The following is a 24,917-nucleotide window of genomic DNA, read 5'->3' as shown; positions in this document are numbered from 1 at the left end:
ACACCTATTACCCAGGATTACTTCAAGCCTACTGCTTTAAAGGAAATATCCTCTGAACACCCATTACTACAGATATGACAAAAAAAAATCTTAGTTCCACACAACCCAACAGAGTGCCACCAAGGACAGGAAGCCAAGATGGAAAAACTTTACAAACCCAGGCAGCAAACTATTTACTATTCTTATTTATTATCGTTTATTAAATTTGTATACAGCCCTATACCCATACATCTCAGGGTGGTTCACAACACAAAACCACAATATAAAAAACACAAAATACATAATAAACAGGGATATTTTATCAACGTCCCTTTCCCCAAAACAATAGCCAGTGTTTGACAGTACAAAGACGCCTCTTGCGTTTAAAACAGAAGCAATAGAATTTGACTTGATTTGAGTAGGGCATACCTTGTTATCTTCCCAGTAAAGGGCAAAACATTCATCCCCTGGTTGCCAGCTTTTCCCATACTCTCTTGAAGTAGATGGTTCCACCATTTTTTCTGGTTTGATGGGTCCAGATCTCTTTCTGGGCCCAGTATCATAGTACATTTTTACATCAAATGCTGTGGCCATGGTGGGTGCAGGCAGTTTAATAGGTCCAACTCTCCTTCCTTTCTGAAAATGCTCCACATCGCCATTTGGTACAGAACCAAAACGATCAGTTCTAACAGGGTTTTGATAATCTACGTTCATACCAAAGTGCTGCTCATTTTTTAAGCCAGTTAAAGTTTCATTTGTTAGCATTAGTGTTTTCCTATCATAGAAATTGTCAGGATGGTGTATCTGGTTTTCCCTACTTCCCTGTTTCTGATTATTGTTGTCAGATGCATCTTGAGCAGCAGAATTCTCTTTCATTTCCATGGGTGATGCAGCTTTTCCTTGTCTGCTTTGCACTGGGATGTCCCGCTTAAAATGAAAGTCACCAGGGTGAACAGCTGTGAGATAGGAAGTATCTTTTCGAGGATATAGTCTATCACACCTATTTCTCTCTTCAATCCATTGTTCAGGGCCCAAAGAATTTTGTCTCTCGGAAGCTCTGGTTCTCATTAATACACTCCCCTCCATGGCGTGCCTCAAATTTTGACTGTCTCGCTGAAAACGAGGCGGCTTCTCGTTCCTTGGCTGCCTGGTGTCATTTCGAGGGACATGCCTTTGCTGGCTATATACTTTTATGCCATTTTGCTCAGCATTCGTTACTCTGTGCTGCCCCTGATGCTGCAGTGACATCTGTAACTTTGGTTCTACAAAAGAAAAACAACAGTTATTAGTGACACAGCTCATCAGTATCAAACAATTTTAATTCCTAAAGACAGTTTAGATATTTGACAACCGATATGTAGTTGATCATCTGGTGTATAAATAATACATGGAGTCTAAGGTCACATTGTCACATGAAATTAAAAAGGGGGTTAAAAATAATAATAAAATAACAACAGAATAAAACTTCATAGAACATTCTCCTAGAACTATTCTATAAGGTGCAATCAAGAAGCGTGTCAATAATCTACGTTAGCAAGACACGTGGGAAAGTGTTCATATGGCATTAACCTGAATAACGTTTTCACAAGCTACAGGAGTTAAACACTGGGGAATGAGCCACCTAAAGATAAGCACTTCGAAGCTCTTGATTTCGAAGCTGTTAATAGAGCAAACTATGGCTACCGCTAATCAGCAACTGCTACCAGACCATGCTTTGAAGGGTTCGTGGTTTGGGATGTTTCTTATTTTGCAGGTAACCATAGTCTGCTCAACTCAAATGTCTGGCAAATCGAGTAAGGGAGAATGAAAACAATGCCTCAGAGGAAAGTATTTCATGGAATGACCACAACCTCTGAACCACGGAATGGCTGTAACTTCTTAACTCCATCAAAGAGAAAGGAAAGGGCCACAAGCCTAAAAGTAGTTTAAATCCAGGGGGCTGAGGGGTGAAAAGGCCAGGAAAGAGACTATAAACAATTCACAGGCTTCAGCTTAAATAGTAAGCGAAGCAAACCCCATCTGTTGAGCAGAGAGTATAAAAGCAGAAGTCATAAACTTTTGCTTCTTTGTTGTGTCAAACACTTGCTTTAAATGAAAAGAATTCATATATTGGTGCACCTGGTAAGATAAAAAGGTAAAGGGACCCCTGACCGTTAGGTCCAGTCGCAGACAACTCTGGGGTTGCAGCGCTCATCTCGCTGTACTGGCCGACGGAGCCGGCGTACAGCTTCCAGGTCATGACTTAGCCGCTTCTGGCGAACCAGAGCAGCACATGGAAATGCCGTTTACTTTCCGCTGGATTGGTACCTATTTATCTACAGTGGTGCCTCGCAAGATGAAAAGAATCCGTTCTGCGAGTCTCTTCATCTTGCGGTTTTTTCGTCTTGCGAAGCAAGCCCATTAGCGGATTAGCGCTATTAGCGACTTAGCGGATCAGCCGATAAGCGGCTTAGCGGATCAGCGGTTTAGCGGATCAGCTGATAAGCAGCTTAGCGGCTTGGGGAAAAGGGGGGGGGAGGAAAAAAAAACCCCGCAGGAACTTGCAAGACATTTTTGTCTTGCAAAGCAAGCCCATAGGAAATACGTTTTGCGAAGCACCTCCAAAACGGAAAACCCTTTCGTCTAGCGGGTTTTCCGTCTTGCGAGGCATTCGTCTTGCGGGGCACCACTGTACTTGCACTTTGACGTGCTTTTGAACTGCTAGGTTGGCAGGAGCAGGGACCGAGCAACGGGAGCTCACCCCGTCGCGGGGATTCGAACTGCTGACCTTCCGCTCGGCAAGCCCCAGGCTCTGTGGTTTAGACACACAAACACTATGTTAAATCCAAATATAAATCTGAAGGTGCATGCTTTGCTTTGAATAATATTAGATTCCCCCCCCCCCTTCTCAAATCAATTGTTTATATTGCTTAATTAATTCTGTCTGAAATTTGTGCTGGAATTCTTGAGTGTACAAGGTATCTAATTTGGTTGATCTCCCTAGCAAATTTTACTAATTCAGGCTGAGCACAGACGAAAAACATTCATTAGAACTGTTGCAGTCAGAGTCCACCTTGAGACAGGTAAGTCAGTGGACTGGTGTAATTTTGCTACCCTGTCACTTCAGACTATTTGTATCTGACAGTAATTTTGGACTTTGAAAGCCACAATCCATTAAAAAAGCATTGATTTTATTAACCATCACAGCAGATGTTTCCAACCCAATGAATTTCTGTAGCTTTCTGCAAAGGGAAAGAGGTTAGTCTGGCATGATTATTTCAAGGTCACAGATTTATGGGAACCTAAGTGAATAAAATGATTGACTGACAACTTAAAAGGGAAATGCTTGTCATCTTAAAACTACCTAGTATAAGACAAAAGCTTTCCTGTCTTGCAATTAAGGCAAAGACTGAGCCATTTTCCAAGCTATTTTCCCCAATTTCATTTTACCATAATAGCTGAAGAGATGTCTAGCTGTGTGACAAAACAGCATGTCCTGCTCTTAAGTGTCAAATTAGGTTTGTTACTACTGTCCAGCAAAAGCATATATGCCATTTGAGAGTTTGGGCTAATGGCTCACTGGAGAAGGAATAATACAAGAGGAAATGGTGGGGTGGAGTTGGAGTTCCTGTCAGTTTCCTTTATGCTATGAAAATGAACTGCTGATAAGCTTCTAGGAGTGTTGGACCTGAGGCGAGCCCCATAATTGTGCAGCAATCCCCAAGTTCTTAGCTTAAAGCAGAGATGGGGAACTCATAACCATCATCCTGGGTCACTAGTCATGCTGGCTGGGACAGAGGGGAGTTGGAGTCCCACATCATCTGGAGGGCCACAAGGTCCCACCATCCCTGGATTAAAGTTCTCTGCAAAATTTCCTGCAGAAGACAATTCTGTTTTTGCACCAGGTCAGTGTTGTTGCTGCTTATTCAATTTGTATACTGCCCTTCATTTATAGATCTCAGGGTGGTTCACATGTGTTGAAACCATTTGGAACTAAGCTTCCCATTTTTGGATGGGGGCGGGCGGGGGGAGTACGTATCTGAAGGAGGAAAAAGCTGAGTTTCCCCATTAGCAAGATTTCCATCTAGCTATACAAGACATCGATAAGGATGTCAGGTATTGCCATAGGACATTCAACAACAAATCACAGAAACTGGGAGTAACAAAACTCAACGACAGCTCGGAGCTTCATAAATTGTGTTTTACACAACAACAAGCTTATTTCCAGGAAGGGTGCCTCAAGTAGCAGCTGAAACAACTATCTCTTTGTAAAATTTGAAAGTGGTTCCATAACAAGCAAAATCTCCTTTTACGTGTAGTCTACATACTTCAAAATACTCCAAGTTAAACTACTTTTAAAAGGAAACCTTTCATTAAATAAAATGCTAAAGAATACTGAAAGCTTCTTCACATGCAAATAATGCAGTTCTTTTAAAAAATAATTTCTAGATGGTGCACAGGTTCTCCTCCCCCCTTAAAGTGTTTGAAACTGCAACTTCAGACACCTTTCCTTAATGGATTCAACAATGGATTCAAAATGACTGGAAGAGAATAAAACTTGTGCTGTTGTTTGTAACTTAAAGGAAGAAATAGCTCTTAGCCCTTTGGTCTTCCAATTGCACACTACATACCAAACTCCCTCTGTTTATCCCACTCTCTGGAACTATGCAACTATCAGATATTAGAGTATGATTTCTAATGCAAATATCACACCCCTATTACACCAGTAACATCCCTCACAGTAGCTTCAAGGTTAATGCCACGTTTACCGTTTCACTTCATACAAAATAGTTGGAGAGCCAACATATGAACCCTATGAACTGACCTGGACCCTGCAATCCTCATCTGAGGCCCTTTGTCCTGTGACTCCTCCTCAAGAGGTCCAGAGAGTGTCAACACGAGAATGGGCCTTTTCTGCAGTGGCTCCCACTTGTGGAATGCTCTCCGCAAGGAGGCTCACCTTCATTACATATCTTTAGGCACCAGGCAAAACTGTTTCTCTATAACTAGACTTTTGGCTGGTTAACATTCTTTAGTCTTTTAAACCGAGGGCGGAATACTTGTTTCTTACTATGGTATGTATTTTTGTGTTTTTATGTTGTAAACCGCCCTGTGATTTTCGGATGAAGGGTGGTATAGAAATTTAAGAAATAATAATATACAGACATTTCAGAACAACTTCAAGCTGCATATTCTCACACTGGAAAATCTCAATATTATCTGACAGCATTAAAGAAAAATTGGAAGCACAAAGCAAAGGAACAACGTGAGCATTACAGCAACTCTCCCTGCTTGTAATTCCCAGAAACCGGAATTCAGGTGCACATTGCCTCCGGCAGTGCAGACAGAACATAGCCAATGTGGTTTGTAGCCATTTTTAACAAGGGGAAAATATACTACATCCATTCGTCTTACCCTTTTTTAAAAAACAAAACCATTCTAGTTGGAGGCCATTACTACTTCTGTGGGAGGCTGGCTGGAGAGGGTATTAGGCTTTAGACCTCAACCAAAACCATCAGAGAGAAACAGACATTCTGGCACCACAGAATTAAATGAGTCCAAGTGTTCTGGTATATCCTATGAGCTGAGACCCTTTGGGCTGCCAGTAAAGTGCTCCAGAAGAATATCCCAGAGCCTCCTAGCCCTGAACTTTGAGCCTCTACAGTAAAGGTGGAACAAGTCCAGTCTAAAATAAAGGAAGAGCTATTGGCTAAGCAAGTTTGGGTAGACTGTACAATGCAACATTGGTGAAGTCTGAGCTACAACAAACACAGGCAAACCATACACAACCAGGCCAGAAAGAAGTCTCCAAGATGACCAATATGCATTTTCAAATTAGATCTTGGTTAATATTTTGGGCATGAGTGGGAAAGACAAGGCAGCATACCAAAGGTCCCACCAGAACTGGTCTTGGAGAAAAAAACATTCCAGTCTTTTCACTAGATGATCCAAGTATAAGCCAACTCATGGATAAGCCATTTGCTGGGATTAAAATGTTATCTGTTCAACCAGTTGCTTTTAAAGTTTCCCTCTTTGCTGCCTTGATGGATTACACCAGAGGTTCCCAAACTCATTTGGCCTACTGCCCCCTTTTCAGAAAAAAAAATACTCAGCGCCCCCCTGGAAATCCACCGTCCTTAAGTGAACAAAGAGAAATATGCAGTGACAAATTTGCATTCTTTTATGTATCTATATGTCTACCTACATCCTACACCACAGCAAAGAAAAAAGTTGTAAATAAGACACCTTGAAACTCGAAATTATAAAATTATTTATTAAAATCAACCATAGTAACATTTGCATTACACACACAAAATGAAGATAACAAAGGATAATATTAAAATTGCCTCCTTTGGCAATCTTTACAAAACTTTAGTTTATGGTTGCCATCAATTTTGATTTTAATTCATTTTTATAATGTTTTATTATGTTGTACTGTTTTAGTGTTGTTAGCCGCCCTGAGCCCGGCTTCGGCTGGGGAGGGCAGGATATAAATAAAACTTCTTCTTCTTCTTCTTCTTCTTCTTCTTCTTCTTCTTCTTCTTCTTCTTCTTCTTATTATTATTATTACAAATAACATTAAAAATAGTCCTAATGAGAAGGATGAGCCTAGTGCACTGCCTTCAATTTATTAATGTTCAGCTCTATGAGGTGAACTAGGCCCCAGGATTAAAAACCCATGGGCCGTACCAGAGTGAAGCTGGCCAGCTCAGTCCGATCCGCCCCAGTGGTGGGGCTGGCACCATTGCCCACCTGCCATTGGCCAAATAAGCAGGCAAGCTGCGATCTACTTCCCAAGCCTGGGTGAAGCTGAAAATGGCTCACCCAAGTCTGGGAAATCCCCTGGCCTCCAGCATGACCGCTGGAGCCAGGGGAGGTGGTGTCACTTCCACCGCCCCCTCAGCTTTATTCAACACCCACCAATTGCACCTGGATCTTTGCAGCCTCCCCAGGGGGCGGTATCACCCATTTTGGGAAACACAGGATTAGGTCTACTGTTCTGCCACTCTGAAGAACCGTGTGGCCTCTGGGGAGGCATGTGGGTCTGGCGTCGTCATCCTCAACATCTGTCCTCAGTGTCGCTGGCAGTGCCAACGTAGGCTGCAGACCTCACTTCAGACCCCGCTCCAGACCCAAACCTGGACATTTCCTATAAAATGCAAAAATCCGCCTGGATGGGTAGGCTGGCCCCCCAGAAGAGGACATGTCCAAGAATACTCAGACTTATGAGGACAGCTATAAATGTTCAAGGTGATGCCTGCTCCACAATACTAGGTCTATACAGTACAGTGGTACCTTGAGTTACAAACGCCTCAGGTTACAAACGCTTCAGGTTACAAACTCCGCTAACCTGGAAGAGTTACCTCAAGTTGAGAACTTTGCCCCAGGATGAGAACGGAAATCGTGTGCAAGAGGCCCCATTAGCGAAAGCACACCTCTATTTAAGAATAAGAACCAACCTCCGGAATGGTTCAGGTTAAGAATGGTTCAGGTTAAGAACCAACCTCCGGAATGAATTAAGTTCGTAACTAGAGGTTCCACTGTACAATGGAATGTCCAGAGGTCAGGGTGGGAGGAGGATCACTCTGCAGGGGCCCTAATCACCTGAATCAACATGGTATATAGATTCTATTTGCTCCAGCATTTTCTCCTACCCCGTCGATTATTACCCTAGATCAATCTTAGCCAATGGGGTGCCCTGTTTCAAACTAAAACGTCCATGAACCCCAGCCAGTGTGGCAATGGTCCGTATCCTGCTGTCAGGGAGAAGGATGCTAAGAGTCAGATTTCACTTACAGGGTGATTCAGAGTGAGACCCAGGCACGGTCCAAAGTTTGGTCAACAGCAATTCCAGTTAACAGTCTAAGATCATATACACACAGGCTCACAGCAAAAAGAGCAAATAAGTCAAGGAGATAAGCGTTCCAGCATCTTTCTATAAGGACTGAAGACTTATACGCAGGAGGTTTTCTAAGCCCCACCCTAGGCACAGCAGTTGGGACTTGTGAACTAGCCAAGGAGCTGGATCTACTCATATGGATGATGGATCTACTCATGGTGTCGTGCAAGAAGCTGCAAACTCCCACCCTGTCTACATACCTTCTACTGCAAGAGTACCCATTTTAGACTCCAGGAAGTCAAACAGTGTGCTTGGAGCCGATGGCCTGGCATTTCCTAGTTCTTCTTCGTCTTCAGGTCGTATCCGGCCTCTGCCTTTCCCCTTCCCTAGAGACAAACCATATAACCTATTTAGTTATTGTCAAATGAACTTAGCTTGAAAAATAAAGCAATTCAAAGTATTTTAAAGTTAGGTATACAGAGAAACCTTAAATGTAGTAACTTATCAACTGGATTAGCTTCCACCAATCTTGTGTTCCCCGACGTTGTTGGGAGAACAACTGCATCACCCCTAGCCAGCATGGCAAATGCTCTGGATGCAAGGTAAGTTTTTCATGCTCTGGCAAATTCCAAATACTGTAAGCAATTAGGGTTCTAATTCTACAGGGAGCTCCAACAATTCAGCATGGGTCCATTAGAAACATTCACCCTCCAAAGCAGAGAGAGGAGCAAGGTTGGGAACCAAGCTAGTTATCAAGCTCCTTTTCTCCCTCTCATCATGTGAGATGATCACCTGACTAGGGCATGCATGGCCATTAAAATGAACCCTTTACCTTATGTCCACTCAAACTTATTTATCTGAGACTTTAAAAAAAAAATAGGTATACAGCAGTCTGTAACAACACTATTCTTATTTGACCAAAACAGCAAGCTTGCCTTGCCTCTTCAATGCATGAGAAAACTTTTAAAAGTCACTGAACCTGACCACTATAGAAGGTCCAGTGGGAATTAACTGCAAATATTACAGGAAGAATCCATGAGCTAAATGGGGTGGGATGGGGAGCCAGAATATAAAAGAAAGTGGAAGTAATAGCCAAAAACCTTCTGTAGTATCCACGTTTTGAGGTAGAATAAGACACAGAAGCTGGTAATTGAGCACATTCTACTTTTACCACATAGCAGTGATAGTAAGGAAAGTAAGGAAAGAATTGGTAAAATCAGATATGTTATTTACAAGATCCTGCCAAAGTTAAAAAGTGTGCTGATCACAGTGATGGAGTGTTCATCTCCACTGTGGATAAGAATTAACTCCTCCCTTTCTGACCCCTCTTTCCCAGTCAGTGCTACTGTAAATAAGCATATGTGAAAAATAAACCAAGTGGAAGAAATTCCAAGAGGTTCTGTTTAAACTGCTTTTTGGCATAATTCTACTAAAAACCAATCTGGACTCTTTGATCATCATGAGGCCCTTCTTCATGTGCCTCCTCCATGAGAGGTCCAAAGGGTGGCAAGACAAGAACAGGCCTTTTCTGCAGTGGCTCCATTTGTGGAATGTTCTCCCTAGGGAGGTCTGTTGGGCGACCTCAACATATGTCTTTAGGTGCTGGGTGAAAGTGTTCCTCTTCAACCAGGCCTTGGGCTGATTAATTTTCTATGGCCCTTTAAAAGTGTTTGTGGCAGGGTGGGGGTCTGCTCTGTTTTTGTTCTATTTATTTTGTGCTTTTATCCTTTATTTTTACCTTGTGAACCTCCCTGAGATCTTAGGATGAAGCAGAGTATATACATTTAATGAAGAAAAAAGAGAAGAAACTTTACCCTTAAGGTTCCTAGATACAGTTACAGATAGGTAGCCGTGTTGGTCTGCCATGGTAAAAACAAAAAAAATTCCTTCCAGTAGCACCTTAAAGACCAACTAAGTTAGTTCTTGGTATGAGCTTTCGTGTGCATCTGAAGAAGTGTGCATGCACACGAAAGCTCATACCAAGAACTAACTTAGTTGGTCTTTAAGGTGCTACTGGAAGGAATTTTTTTTGTTCCTAGATACGTGCACCTCTGCACACCCTTCCCTAGTTTTCCTGCTCCTTTTCACCATTCCTCTGTATCACTCCCTTCTTCCAAACAACTTTTTCCTAGTTGCTTGTGCTAAGTCATTTCCTGGGCTCATGTGCCCCCTTTGGCCTTGCTGTCTGCCATGTTCCTCTGCAGGATCTCATCAGCTCAACCCATGGTAGCCAAAGAACATTCTAACTCTCAAGACCTTGGTGACATTAAGGCAGGTTAGACATTCGTTGAAAGAAGCTTTACAGCACCACAACTACAGAATCCCTTGGGGTGTTGTATTATAAATCCATTATGTACTGTGTTACAATAGCCTCATGCTCTACACATCAACAGCAATGTTAACTGGGAAGTAATTATAGTTGGTGGCTTCACAGAAAACCACCAGAAACCTCTGGTTGTAGTTCAGAAGTAAATTGTTCCTATTCAAATGCTTTTCTGTAAGAAGCAGCCTTTAAAGTTGTACCTCTAGGAGGTGGCCCTTGTACAGTCACTTGTTTATTGCTGTTCAGAAGGAAGTTCAATGAAGCTTCAAGGTTGTTGCTGTTATCCATAAGCGCTTGCCTTGCTGCTTCCTTGCTGAAACCCATTTCTGTTATATGTTTGAGAGCCTTTTCATCAACCTGCAATAGAAGACATGGAATACATGTAAACCATGGATACAATGTACCCCATAAAACTGTTTACTTTTAAAGTGAATATTTATATTAAATTAAAACACAAATTAGTATTTCATGAACACACAAGACAAGATACACAAGACCACAAGACAAGTCTGTTTTGCTAAATTAAGAGTAATTTCTTACAAAGTCATAATTTCATACAAACCACAGACAAAGGGAGTATCGAAATATGCCCTTTATTTATTGCCTTTGATTAAACGTCTTCCCTGAATTATCTCCAAGGAGGGCAGGAGCAGGTAGGGGATGCCACCACCTAATTGTGATCCCTATGCCGCCCACTAATTTGGAGCTCTTCCCATTCCACTGCAGTCCATGTGCCACATTTCAGGATATGCTCACCACTCAAGGGAGTCTTTTAAGGAGGTTCAGAAAACTGCAATGGATTGGAGTAGTCAGGAAAGCCTGGGATGAATACACTTCTATCCCCACATCATTCAATACAACCTGGTGTGTTCTGGGAATTGTGAACTGTTGCACTATGATGGAAACAGACCCGTCTTATATGCAGCAATCACACTGCAAGTATCACAGCCCTCTCACTGTCAGGGCTGCACACAGATCCAGCAGCTACTACCTGCCTTGAATGAATTCAAAAGAAGGCACTTTTCAGCCTGGCTGAGTAACCCAGTATCCATCTGGGTTCTAGCATTTGAAAGTGCTTTTCAACCTATTTCAAGAGGGATACACAAGCACAGGTAACCTCAAACATTTAAATTCCTCTTGAATAGCTAACCTCCATGCCAAACTGCTTTTGAAAGCTCCTTCAGTTTCAGAAGCAGTTCACGGTATAGCACAGGGAACTGCTGTTCAATAAAGACACAAGGTACTAGCTTTGCACATGATACTAGCTTTGCATTTCTCTGGATCCTGGCCACAGCTTGCAAGAACAGTTCAACTTGCACACTGCTGCCACAATGACTTTTAAATAATTACTAGCAAGGCTGATGTCAAACTACAGATTTGGCAAAAGAACAACATTTTAAACCAGTTTTAGTGGGGGACAGGGGGCGGGCGGGTGTGGGGGACTCCCTGGTCCCAAATGGGGCAACTGTGCCCCTGAAGAACCAGGTGTGCAGCCTGGGGGTCATTTTGGACCCACAGCCATCCATGGAGGCGCAGGTCAATTCTGTGTCCAGGGTAGCTGTCTCCCAGCTCCATCTGGTATGCAGGCTGAGACCCTCCCTGCCTGCAGACTGTCTCACCAGAGTGGCACATGCTCTGGTAATCTCCCACTTGGACTACTGCAATGCGCTCTACGTGGGGCTACCTTTGAAGGTGACCCGGAAACTACAACCAATCCAGAATGCAGCAGCTAGACTGGTGACTGGGAGCAGCCGCCAAGACCATATAACACCAGTCTTGAAAGACCTACATTGGCTCCCAGTACGTTTCCAAGCACAATTCAAAGTGTTGGTGCTGACCTTTAAAGCCCTAAATGGCCTCAGTCCAGTATACCTGAAGGAGCATCTCCACCCCCATTGTTCAACCTGGACACTGAGGTCCAGCACCCAGGGTCTTCTGGCGGTTTCATCACTGCAAGAAGTGAGGTTACAGGGAACCAGGCAGAGGGCCTTTTCAGTAGTGGCACCTGCCCTGTGGAACACTCTCCCATCAAAGAAATAAACAACTATATGACATTTAGAAGACATCTGAAGGCAGCCCCGTTTAGGGAAATTTTAATGATTGGTGTTTTAATGTATTTTTAATCTTTTGTTAGAAGCTGCTCAGAGTGGCTGGGGAAACCCAGCCAGATGAGCGAGGTAGAAATAGATGATGATGATTGTTGTTATTGATGATGTTGTCACTAAAATCCAGCAATATTTTCATAGTTGAAAAGCTCAACATCCATCTGTATGGGGGAGAAATCTGGATTATAAGAAACATATCTGCAAAGACGTTACCTTTCAGCCATGACAATTGGTTTTCAATTTTCTTGCAATTTAACATTTTACTTTAATCAAATATTGAGTTAGGCTGCAATCCTAACTGAAGTACCCTTCAGTAAGCTCCACTGAATACAACGCATAGGAATTGTACTGGTAGTCAAGATGTCTGCATACCTTGCACAAAAACATCCCCTCACCTCCCCCTGAACATCCTTCATATAAAATACTGATGTTTGAAGGCTTGCTGAGATTCCAGCCTTACCAGTTCTCGATAGACACCTTCATTTTTCCCCTCAGGCTTGATCTTCTCTTTTTGGAACACTTCCCTGATTCGATTCCCTCCTGTACTCACACTGAGATTGCTTCTAGTACTGCCACCTCCTCCAAACGTTTTAGTCTTTAGAGAAGAGATAAGGAAAATAATGTTTCAGTACCACCAGTACTAACTTTCTTTATATAACCACTATGGAAAGCCAGTCTGAAGATACTCATTTTTAGCATTCCTGCAAACAAAATTTTGATTTCTAGCTCCACTTCTGGTCTCTCTAGAAATCACAAAATACTGTAAAAAGGTTTTAACAAGCATAATTGGGGATTATTATTACTATCAAATTTATTACCCAACCTTCACAAACAGCTCCCAGGGTAGGTTACAACAATTTAAAACTCAGAATAAGAAACATGTAAAACAGATTATAGTTACAAGAACAGAGTGGGCTATGAAAACACACATTTCAGGTGTCAAAGGCAAAGAGGTGCGAAGGCACAGAATGAAGAAGCCAGACACACCTCTGTGGGGAGAGAATCCCACAACTTATATAAAAAACAACTTAAATCAGAAATTGGAAGGAAGAATATTTCATCACCGATACATTATAAGGATTACACAGGCAGTAGGGTTAGGCTTTTAGTTTAAGGGACCTTTTACATTACTAAAACTGCTTGCTTTTATACATAACAAAATGTTTTGGTACCAAAACATTCTATGTACGAAATAAACCAGTCAAAACATCTACCCTAAGTCTGACATATTTATGTGATGCAATATACATATTCATTTTAATCCTTGGCTAGTATGATATCTGAACAATTTACTCCTCCTGTATTTCTGGTCTTTCCAAAACAAGCAAACAAACAAACAAACAAACAAACAAACAAACAAACAAACACCTGGGTACTGAGATAAGTTACACTGAAACATATGTTTCCAATATCTTTCTTTCTTTCTTTCTTTCTTTCTTTCTTTCTTTCTTTCTTTCTTTCTTTCTTTCATACAGTGGTACTTCGGGTTACAGATGCTTCAGGTTACAGATGCTTCGGGTTACAGACTCTACTAACCCAGAAATAGTACTTTGGGTTAAGAACTTTGCTTCAGGATGAGAACACAAATCGTGTGGCAGCAGTGGGTGGTTCCATTAGCTAAAGTGGTACCTCAGGTTAAGAACAGTTTCGGGTTAAGAATGGACCTCCAGAATGAATTAAGTTCTTAACCTGAGGTATCACTGTACTCAAGTTTTCTAATTAGCTTAAATAACTATAATCAATGAATATAGAACAATGTATGCTTCTAAACTGATTGGGTGATTTTCTCTTCAGCAGTACTCCATGCCAAATTCCTAATTCCAAATTGTAAATAATAATAATAATAATGATAATAATAATAATACTAATATACTGCAGACCCTCTTTCTAACCTCTTTGCTTTTTGCTACTTCTGCAATAGCAGCTGTTCGCTGTTTTTCAAACTCATCATTGTCCCCGGCAGGTTTCGCTGTGCTTGTCACTTGCAGAGTTTTTCTCCGATCCAGCTCCCTGCTGTCCACTTGAAGCTGAGATACACACTTCTGGAAATGTAAAAGCATATTTAAAAAGCAGTTCCATCTACCATGTATTTCATTTTTAATATAATAGAATCAAATCACAATACAGCCACATGCCAGATTCTAGTTGTGATCTGAACTTCCCAGTCTCTACTACACAGGAAATAAAGACAGATAAATTATAAGAGAGCAATTGTGTTACTCACGCAGCCCAGCATGATCCCCTGTCTCTTCCTCTCCCTTAAAGATCTTTTGGGGCTGCGCAGGTTCCAAGAAGTGGACAAGAGGCTGCAGAGGAAGCCTCCCAGTCCAGCCCCGCTCAGGTCTTGCTTTGATTAAAGAATCCTCTCTACTGGATGAAGAATGCTCCCTTTCTAGACAACCAGTTGGTACCAAATAGCGGAAATTGAAACTTTCTCCCCCACAGATCAAGCTGCTTTTAGAATATTGTCTCATTGACATAGGTACGAGCACAGAGAAACTGGAGTGTGTGTGTGTGCGCGCATGCGCGTGCACACACACTCTAAAAACAAACCAATACTGATGGCCCATGTACACACAGCTAAGTACAAAGCAGGGGCAAAACTTAAAATGAAAAAGATATCTAACCAAACATTTAACTGCTAAATAGAAAGTATCATGTAGCTGATGTTCCTTGTGGCACTTGAAAGAATGGACTGGGAAAGCACTTGGCTGCCGCTTGAAAGTTCTCAAACATGTAGAAAAGCATTATGTTCAAACTAGTTTCTTACAGTTATATCAATTTGTAAATTAATGCTTAAATATCTTTTTCCTGCACCATATCCTGTTAAACACTAGACTCTAAAGAACACAATGCCAAAGTATTGAAATAAAAAGTCCTATATGTAGCTTTTTAAAAATAAAGCCTCTGGGTATGGGGCGGTGTATATATATATTCAATAAATAATAAGAAATAATAATAAGAAATATTCTAAGATACAACAGAGTCGCTTCTGTTTCAAAGTTTAAACCTATTTTAAAAGCACGCCATACCTGCCCAAAAGGCACAAAGGGAGGAGGTCCACCTTCTGTTCCTATGTTACTTCTGTTGTGTTTCGATAAGCTCTGTGAAATTAAGCAACATTATCATTAACTGGTATTGCCACAGCAAGAGGTATGACATTCTACCCGTCATGCCCTATATCTACCAACTTACTGATCAACCTTACTAGAAGCACCGGTGTCATGAGAAGAGTGTGAAGGCACAGGAAAGCTTGAAGGAGACAAAGAGAGAATGCAAACTTTCTAAACAAGCAAATCAACTACCCAGTTTGAATTGGGCATTAAGCTTGTGCCTCTAGAAAGAAATACATAGGAAGTCTTTTTACTGAGGAATAGGACGTTCTATGGATTCAAAGAAATGTAGGGTGGAAACATGCTACACAAACCACAGAACTTCATGTTTTACACACTGTGTCTTCAACCAGAGCTAGATATCAATTTATTAGGCAGGAAAAAGACCATGCCCTCCCACACCCCAAGATCTTTTACCACACCTGCCTTCTGGGAAGGATCCTGCTTAATATTTTAATAGTGTGAATGCAGTTTTATTAACAGTTTTGTTACTCTGCAAGCTGCCTTGGAAAGATTTACATCATGAAAAGCAGGTTATACATTATTGCAATAAATAATATAATCAGACAAAAACCACTATTCAAGAGATGTACAAGGAGTGTTTGCGAAGTTCTTTCTGAAGTGCCTCAGGAAGGAGACAGGTTTTCCCATAAAGTGAAGAGGCAAAAAGTAGAAAGCCTCAGCAGGGAAATCAGAGAGCTTTATTACATTTACAGTACCACACTGACACTGGATAGAAGGCTGGTACAGAAATGGCCCACCTCCAATGTGGAACTTTTGCCAGCCCATTTTTCTCTGACACCTCAGAATGCTAACAAAATGCTAAATTTTCTGGGTTTAAATCAGGGATGGAGAATCCCCTCGTGAGCAACCTGACAGCAGTTCAGGGCCAGAGGCAAACCTGGATAGAGCAATGGATGCTCTACTTTCCTCTGTACCCTCCCACATTCTGCCCCATAGACACCATGCGTCTCTCCATCCAGGCCAGCAAGAGGCATCAGCACAAGGACACATTCCGGGAGGAAAATAATTTGAGGAGAGTGTGGAGCAGGACTGGTGAAGGCTGTGGTCTGGGGGTGGAGCCCTAGAGGCCAGGTATGCCCCCCAAGCCTAAGATTCCCCACCCCCAACTTAAATGCTGACCTTTCCATAAAAAAAACATTTTTAATGCACATTACAATGTGACTTAATTAAATGTGCTTTGTAACACAATCACAATGCCTTCATTTTCATATACCTAATAAATAATTTGAAGTTTAACTAATATACCTGAAGGAGCGTCACCCCCATCATTCAGCCCAGACACTGAGGTCCTTCTCTGAGGGTCTTCTGCTGGTCCCCTCACTGGAGGAAGCGAAGTTACAGGGAACCAGGCAGAGGGCCTTCTCAGCAGGGGCATCCTCCCTGGGGAACACCCTCCCTTCAGATGTCAAGGAGATGAAGAATTACACAACTTTTAGAAGACATCTGAAAGCAGCCCTGTATCAGGAGGTTTTTAATGCTTGATATTTTTATTTTGTTTTTAGATATGCTGAAAGCTGCCCAGAGTGGCTGGGGGAAACCCAGCTATATGGATGGGGTATAAATAATAATAAAATTATTTATTATTATTATTATTCAGCTTAATGTAGGGAAAAGCATGTTACCTCACCCTTTGCAACTCCCATTTTTCTATAAGATGGTCCACTTCACCGCCAAGAATCACTGTGTTGCTGTCATCCAGAAGGAGGATGCCATTTTTCACTTCCACAGTTCCCAGCAGTTTAATTTTCGTTCCAGGAGGAGTGTTCAGACTAAACACAAGAACAAGAGGAACTCCACAAGTATTGACGAAAGTATTATTTCAGTATTTTGTTGTGAATCACCATTACACTGAATCAGTTCTAAGTTATTTATTATGTGATGCATATTAAAGAATTTGGTAGTGTGAAACTACAGTGCATTCTGTTTTAATGCTAAATAGCTATGTGACTTATTAAGGTATCACTAGATAGGACTCACTGCACTTGAAGTTATCTGCATTTGAAGATGTAGTCATGAGAAAACACATGGCCCACCACTATCACCTTATGCAGGAAGCATAGTAAGAATCCATCTCCATATTGCTTCTGGAAGCACTCACAGAAAACGTGTTTTACTGTACGTTTTTCCCCAAGTGCCTCCAATGTTCAGTGGCAAAATAGGTAAACAAAAACACATTTTCAATGCTGCAGCATCTATAGAACATCAATCATTACAATGGTAGTTTTCAACTGTTCACTCATCTGCCAAATTGACAGAATATATTAAGAAAATCAGCTGTCAATCACTTCAGAAACTGAGCTCTGACTAGGGATACTTAGGTGAGAACAAACCCTGTTCCTGGAAATGGAACAGCGCACAAAGGAGATATGAGATTCAGATATCTGAATATGGGGCATCTCATGACTGAGACACCTTTACAAGCAGCATGTGAGAATTCACAGCCTTGTTCCTGGGACCTTGAGGATCCAAAGCATGCAGCCCTCCCCATGAAGCAAAGGGCTTCAGACATTGGCCAAGCAGCACAGAAAGGAGACAGAGACCCATATCTGTATCTATTACATATCTGTAATCCGCCAACAGCATCAAGACATCTCTAGTACAAAGTGTCATGAGAAATTCCAAATCCTTGTCAAGCATTACTGAATGAAAAAAGATGTTCATTCTACTTTCGCCATCTTTATTATAATGTTGGCTCCATACAGACCCTCTTGCATTCTGTGCTGGCCACAGATGAAGGAAGGAGCCCAACTGTGGAGTTTGGTCTTCCATATTCCTAGTCTAGCATCTTATCAGATGGGCTGGTGGTCTAGATCAGGGATAGGCAAACTCTGGCCCTCCAGATGTTAGGGACTACAATTCCCATCATCCCTGACCACTGGTCCTGTTAGCTAGGGAATTGTAGTCCCAAACATCTGGAGGGCTGGAGTTTGCCTATGCCTGGTCTAGATACTGCTCAGTCCTGCCCTTTGCCAACAGCTCTATTAAGACAGCTGAGGTGATGCGAATTACTTCCAGATCTCCATGAATACTACAATCATAGTTTATTAACTAACATAATATGTGACAACTTCCATCCTTAAGAAAAAGAGTGCTGAAGTAAAGTCAGCAGGCTCCTTCTGCAGAGCTGCCATTTTGTTCTAGTTCAAAAACTGCCAATGGTAGAAGGGTAGTCAGAGCATGTTGCAGTAATACATTGTTTGTTTCCAGGCTCAGTTTAAAGTGTTCTATTAATCCTCAAAATGTGTAAGCAGTCTAGAACCAGGTTACCTTAAGGACTGCCCAAGATCAGCATCTGAGAATCTAAACTCCAGCCAGTCATTAGCAAAATTTTGATCACTGGCACTGCAATCACAGAATTCTCCACTTGAAGAAACTAGAGAAGCCCCCAACCCCCTTTTTGGACAGATGCTGAAAACGTTTTAAAGATATTTTGTAGCCGATTTTTGCTTATGTAAAATCTTCTTTTTTAAAAAATGCTGAGCTATTTTAAGCTGTGCTTTTATTGTCACTCTATTTTGTTTTCTTTCTAGAAACTGCCTTGAAAAAATATTTTGACAAGTACGGGTGCAAATAAACTTTATTCTTCACTTAGGCTTTATTTAAAGAACAACTTTTTCCAGAAAGAAACATGTTTCTTTTAAAGAACTAAGATGACAAAACCATCATTTCACATTTTCAGAAACAAAAACGTTGTCTTTGAAACTATTTAATTAAATAGCATACAATATATTCAAATATAAAATTGAAGGTTTGTCCTGTAGGATCTTGCAAAGCTGGACCGATCTTTTGGTACTGGAGTACAGCTTCACACTTATTTTTGAATGCCTAACAGGCTTTCATCTACAGATAATGAGAAAACGGGCACATGAGCTCTGGGAAGAAATATGGGCAGTTAAAGTGAAGCCACAGTGGTTCTTGAATGGTTTATACTAAAGCAGATCTAAAGGATACATACAACTATGAAACCAAATACCTAATCCTGGCCACCACACTACCTCCAGTGCTGTCTTGCTGCAAGATTTAAGGCAACTGTGTAGATAATATAGGATAAAACAGGAGCATACCTCCTTGACCAACATGGAAAAGGACAGAATATCTAATACGGAGGCAGTGTTCCAATTGTACTGTGGCCTCTAAAGCTGTGGGGAGAAGTTGTGTAAAGACAAGTCTTATGATTAATCACAAACTAGCACTAGGGGAAATTTATCTGGGTGCAACCTTGCACAGTCTTGCATATCCCTATGTAGTGCAGCTATGAATGTGCATGGGGGTGGCAGCTTTCTGTTAGAGAAGCTTCAGGAATGTTGAAGGGCAGTTTTAAATTGGTGCTGGCAGGGGTGCCAACTTGTATAAAATATGGGGGGGCAGGTAAGTCCCCCCCCCGATGCGGTGCCTGCACACTATTTGAATGGCAACGTACATCAACTTTGAGGGCCCCAGCACCCTCAAATATTTTATTTGGGGAAGTAGCCCCCTCAGCCCCTAGAAGTTGGCTCCTACCCACAGGGAGAAAGGCTTTTGTATAAAGTTAAAATATTCTTGATTTTGCTCACCAAGTAATTTCTTAGTGCACAAACTGCTCTGCAATCTCTTTATGGTTTACCATACGTGTAAAGCCAACGAGCTTTGCACATGGCTTCTCATCAAGTCACTAATTCATATGTAGTCTAATCCAGTATACCTATTATGCAATTCATTAGCATTTTTAGTAATGAAATTCCACTCATTTTATGTACACAACTGATCAGCTGTCCAGATGGCCTTTCAGCTGTTATCACCCTATGTTAAACTCCAGCTGATTACTTGAATGGGTATCATATAGGCACACAATTGCCCAAAGAATCTGAAGGACAGCTTTAACTATAGCTGTGTATAATACGTAACACCCTAAAGTTTTCTATTCAATTCATTTCTTATAAATGTTTTACTTTTACAGTGTACTTCTGTGTTTTCAGCTATTGTAAACACTATGAGAGATTAGAAGTGAATTTATCCTTGGAGGCATAAAGCACAAACAGAAAAAGATATGAAGGATTTCTCCGTATAGGATTATTATTTCTTCACTTCTGGAACAAACTTTTTCTCCTTCAAAAGATATTGTAAACTCAGACATATTCTATATATTGAAATGCCTTTGAGAGTTCTAAAATGTAATGTGCTTTCAGTCAATATGAAGCAAAATAAGTATTGTTTACCTTATTTTGGACATATAATTATATTCTATTGCAGTGCAGCTTGTGTGTCCATCAGTCATCTGCAAACGCAGCATTCTTGGAGCAGCCTGAGATTCTTCATTTTCCTTTGGTGCAGCTATATTGCGTACTTTTTGGATTTGTAGAACACATGGACCTTCTAGCTGTGAAGACCAATGGCAAAATTATTTTAATTAGCTTTGTTCTATTTTGTGTAACTACTATAGGAAATGGTTCTGGTAGGTATTAGGTTACCTAAAAAAAAAAAAAAATTTTAATTATACTTCATTATTATTGTTGCCAGAGCACTGCCATCATTTCTATGGACACTAGGGCTGGGCGATATCTGGTTTTCAACATTGCGATATATCAGCAGCTAAACACTGCAATATTTCAATATATCACGATATCTGAAATAAGGCTGGAGCTATGCAGAGGTGAACGTGGTAATGTCTTGACAACTGCTACCACTTATGAGTCTAATTCTAAAACTGATAATTTTTTAATTACCTTTAACATATTGTTACAACTGCTATGTTATAGTGGTACTGTACCAATAATGTTTAAATCAGCACATTTTCTCTAAAAATAAAGCTGTGGAAGTAATCAGTAGCATATATCAAAAGTAAGGTGAGAGAATGTTTACTAAAATTTTAATTACATTACTAAACAAGCAAAACACCAATTCAGTGTCACACTTTTAGATATCCATTGAGTCTTATACATCCCACAAACCAGTTATCTGATTGATGGGTAATGTTCTTTTCTAAACCAGGCCAAACTAGAAAGAATGGATAAAATTTTACAGAACAAAAAATGATTAAATGAAAAATTTTGCAAGGAAAATTTGCATTTCAGCATTCTCTGGCAATAGAGATGCCATTTGTCTCTGAAGAACATATGCTGAACACACTTTCATAAGGCACACTTGTTCCTGGGACAGCCCAAAACTTCTTTGCATGAACCATCAATATTGGGAAGGATGCCTCATGTGCCGTTCACCATATCAAAGGGCATTCATCAATGTCCACTGTTGGCATAGCCATATAGTTATTTTAGCTCTTTGGTCCTCCACTTGAAATAAACATTTTTTGCCAACCCCTTTTCAATGGAGCATGGTGAGTATTTGGCTCTGTATGAGCAGCAGAGTCCCATGCAAGTCTGTCATCTTCTTTATGGCACCCTGTCTGACAGCCTCAGGAGCCTCCAAGAAATGCAGCTGGAACCTTGGGTCACTCAGAGGCTAGACCTATAATGGTTGCCGTAGGCTCACTTTCATTCTTTTCTAACTGTGCACCCAAACTTCACATTTAATATCAATGTATTAATTTGTTGTTAATAACAAATGTGTGAGAAACCAAAGGGGCCAGGAGAGAATTGGGAAGAGTTCTAGGGTAGGGTATGGGATTGGAAGAGAAAATGGGGGGGGGGCATAATGAGGAGGAGAGACACAGATGGGGGGAAAGGTTCAAAAGGCAGAGCAGAGTGCTTTTTTCTTTTACTCTGAAGCAACTTGCAAGCCAACAAGCATCTCGAGAGTGTATTTCCCTCCTGCTTGGACTGGTAAGCTGGAAGACTCACAGAGTTAACATGGGGCTGGCTGCATAGGCTGGGTTAATAAGAAACCTGTGGGCTGCTTCTGCCCCAAAAGAAAGGTGCACACAACAAACACAGGGGCTCCCCCCCTTTATTCTGAAGCAAGTTGAAAGTCAAGCGGGGGGGGGGGGGGTTTCTATATACAGCTAACAAAGGGCTCCAGCACCTACAAGGGAGGGGAAAGACACACACACACACACACACACACACAGAGAGAGAGAGAGAGAGAGAGAGAGAGAGATGGAGCAAGGAAGCAAGCATTTTCGAAGGGAAAGAGTTAACAAAGAGAACGGGACAGAAAGCGAGCAGCAGCAGCATCACAGAGTAGTTCCTTGTAAGTGTTGTGCCACAGAGAGACTCAGCATCACTGGAGCAAGGAAGCAAGTAATTTGGAAGTGAAAAACGATCAGGAGGCAGAGGAGACTGTGCAGCGATTGCAGCGATTTTTGCTCAGCCTGTAACCAGTTTTGTAGCTATTTGTAGTGATGACGGGGAGAGCTAACTGAAAAAGGCAGGAATTTTTGCAGCAGACTATTGTAGCTATTCCAGGGACGCGGGTGGCGCTGTGGGTAAAACCTCAGCACCTAGGTCAGTGGTTCGAATCCCCGCGGCGGGGTGAGCTCCCGTCGTTCGGTCCCAGCTCCTGCACCTAGCAGTTCTAAAGCACAATTAAGTGCAAGTAGATAAATAGGTACCGCTTCCTAGCGGGAAGGTAAACGGCGTTCCGTGTGCTGCTCTGGTGCCGGTTCGCCAGAGCAGCTTCGTCACGCTGGCCACGTGACCAGGAAGTGTCTGCGGACAGCGCTGGCTCCCAGCCTCTAGAGTGAGATGAGCGCACAACCCTAGAGTCTGTCAAGACTGGCCCGTACGGGCAGTGGTACCTTTACCTTTATTGTAGCTATTAGTAGGGATGGCAAGGAGAGCCAGGTGGAGGAAGGGGGGTGCGGTGGGTGCGGGCCGCCCTGTGTGTCACCATTGAGGGGGGTGACGAAATGCCGGGCGGCACTCACCGCGGGGCCTGAAGCGCGCCCGAGCCACGCCTCTCTCCTGGGCGAGACATGGTGGCTTGGGCGTGCTCAGGCTCCGCACTGCCCCAACGGTCCGCCTGCTGCCTCCCCCCAGCTGTAGGGCGGCTGAGTGGGAGGAGGCAGGCAGACTCCAGAGGCCTTGCAGTGCGTTGCCGCCCTTGCCCAGCCCCATGTGCTTTAACGGCATCCTCCGCCACTGGGGAAAGCTAACCCATTCTCAAAGAGGTGGAGATTTTTGCAGCAGCCTGCTGGCAGGGAACAGTTGACTGAGGCAGAGTTAGTACAGGAAGAAGCACTAGCTTCCCGGTTTTTCCAATATTGTGTTTTCTGAATACCATGCACAAGATCTGCAATATACAGTGGTGCCCCGCAAGACGAACGCCTCGCAAGACGAAAAACCCGCTAGACGAAAGGGTTTTCCGTTTTGGAGGCGCATCGCAAGACGAATTTCCCTATGGGCTTGCTTCGCAAGACGACAGCCCATAGGGAAATCTCCGGGACAGTGGGGAAGCGCAGCACGTCTTCCCCGCTGTCCTCGGACCTCCTCCGAAGCCTGGCGGCGAGGCAGGGACACCTCCTCCCGCCGCCGGGCTTCAGAAGGATGCCCCGATGCCGGGCGGCGGGGCGGGAAATCCTCCCTCCGCCGCCCGGCATCGGAACGATGCCCCGATGCCGGGCGGCGAGGCTGGAACGCCTCCCCCCGCCGCCCGGCTTCGGGGCGGGAAGGCCTCCCCCCGCCGCCCGGCATCGGAACGATGTCCCGAAGCCGAGCAGCGGGGCGGGAAAGCCTCCCCCCCGCCGCCCGGCTTCGGGGCAGGAACGCCTCCCACCGCCGCCCGGCATCGGAACGATGTCCCGAAGCAGGGCGGCGGGGCGGGAAAGCCTCCCCCCGCCGCCCGGCATCGGAACGATGTCCCGAAGCCCGGCGGCGGGGCGGGAAAGCCTCCCCCCGCCGCCCGGCATCGGAACGATGTCCCGAAGCCCGGCGGCGGGGCGGGAAAGCCTCCCCCCGCCGCCCGGCTTCGGAACGATGTCCCGAAGCCCGGCGGCGGGGCCGCGAAGCCTGGGCGCACTGGCAACTCTCCACAAGGAGCGCTCCCGCTGCTTGCGGAGAGGTCCGCGAAGCCTGTCCTGGACCTCTTCTGAAGGCAGGCGGGGGGGCAAAAGTCTTTGTCCCCCCTGCCTGCCTTCCCAGGGGCTTTTAAATCGCCCCGGACAGCGGAGAAGTCCTCCGCTGTCCCGGGCGATTTTAAAATGCAGCCCGCCAGAAGAGGTCGGGGGAAGGCGGTTTCCATAGGAACGCATTAATTGATTTTCAATGCATTCCTATGGAAAACCGTGCATCGCAAGACGAAAAACTCGCAAGACGAAGAGACTTGCGGAACGAATTAATTTCGTCTTGCGAGGCACCACTGTATTAGGTCATTTTTTTATATAAAACAAAAACAAAAAGCGATTTCATGATTTGATTAAAATTTCAGTATCTTTTTGCTTGTTTGGCCTCCCTCCCTCCCTCTGATAAAAAGGGAGATTGATGGGATGAGGGCTTGGGGGGGGGGGAGAGAAGATTTAGCTGGCTGCCGTATGCTGAAATGGGAGGTTGGGTACTATGTGAGAATGATGGGGAGGGTGTTTTTCAATAAGCAGTGCAAGCAGAAGTGTGTCTACTCACAAGCAAGCCCTACTGAATGCAATGGGGCTTACTCCCAGGAAAGTAGTTAAGTTGAAGACAGCGGGG

The 24,917-nt window shown here is 43.1% G+C and overlaps 1 protein-coding gene across 3 annotated transcripts in view; it reads right to left on the bottom strand.

Annotated features, from left to right (window-relative positions):
* The window catches only part of TDRD3 (tudor domain containing 3), a 66,771-nt gene that overhangs the window by 24,928 nt on the left and 16,926 nt on the right, over positions 1-24,917 (bottom strand). For all 3 annotated transcript variants that reach the window (XM_081907317.1, XM_081907318.1, XM_081907319.1), the window contains 8 exons: positions 20,559-20,719; positions 16,991-17,132; positions 15,259-15,330; positions 14,119-14,268; positions 12,687-12,821; positions 10,322-10,478; positions 8,059-8,184; positions 409-1,241 (listed from right to left, as the gene is read on the bottom strand). In XM_081907317.1, coding sequence (XP_081763443.1) covers positions 409-1,241; positions 8,059-8,184; positions 10,322-10,478; positions 12,687-12,821; positions 14,119-14,268; positions 15,259-15,330; positions 16,991-17,132; positions 20,559-20,719 — 1,776 coding nt within the window. The remainder of the gene's footprint in view (positions 1-408; positions 1,242-8,058; positions 8,185-10,321; positions 10,479-12,686; positions 12,822-14,118; positions 14,269-15,258; positions 15,331-16,990; positions 17,133-20,558; positions 20,720-24,917) is intronic.

This window comes from Podarcis melisellensis (assembly GCF_964234715.1).
Source record: "Podarcis melisellensis genome assembly, chromosome: 4".
Taxonomy (NCBI): Eukaryota; Metazoa; Chordata; class Lepidosauria; order Squamata; family Lacertidae; genus Podarcis; species Podarcis melisellensis.
Note: the sequence above shows the minus strand (reverse complement) of the source record. Positions and strands in the feature narration are given on the sequence as shown.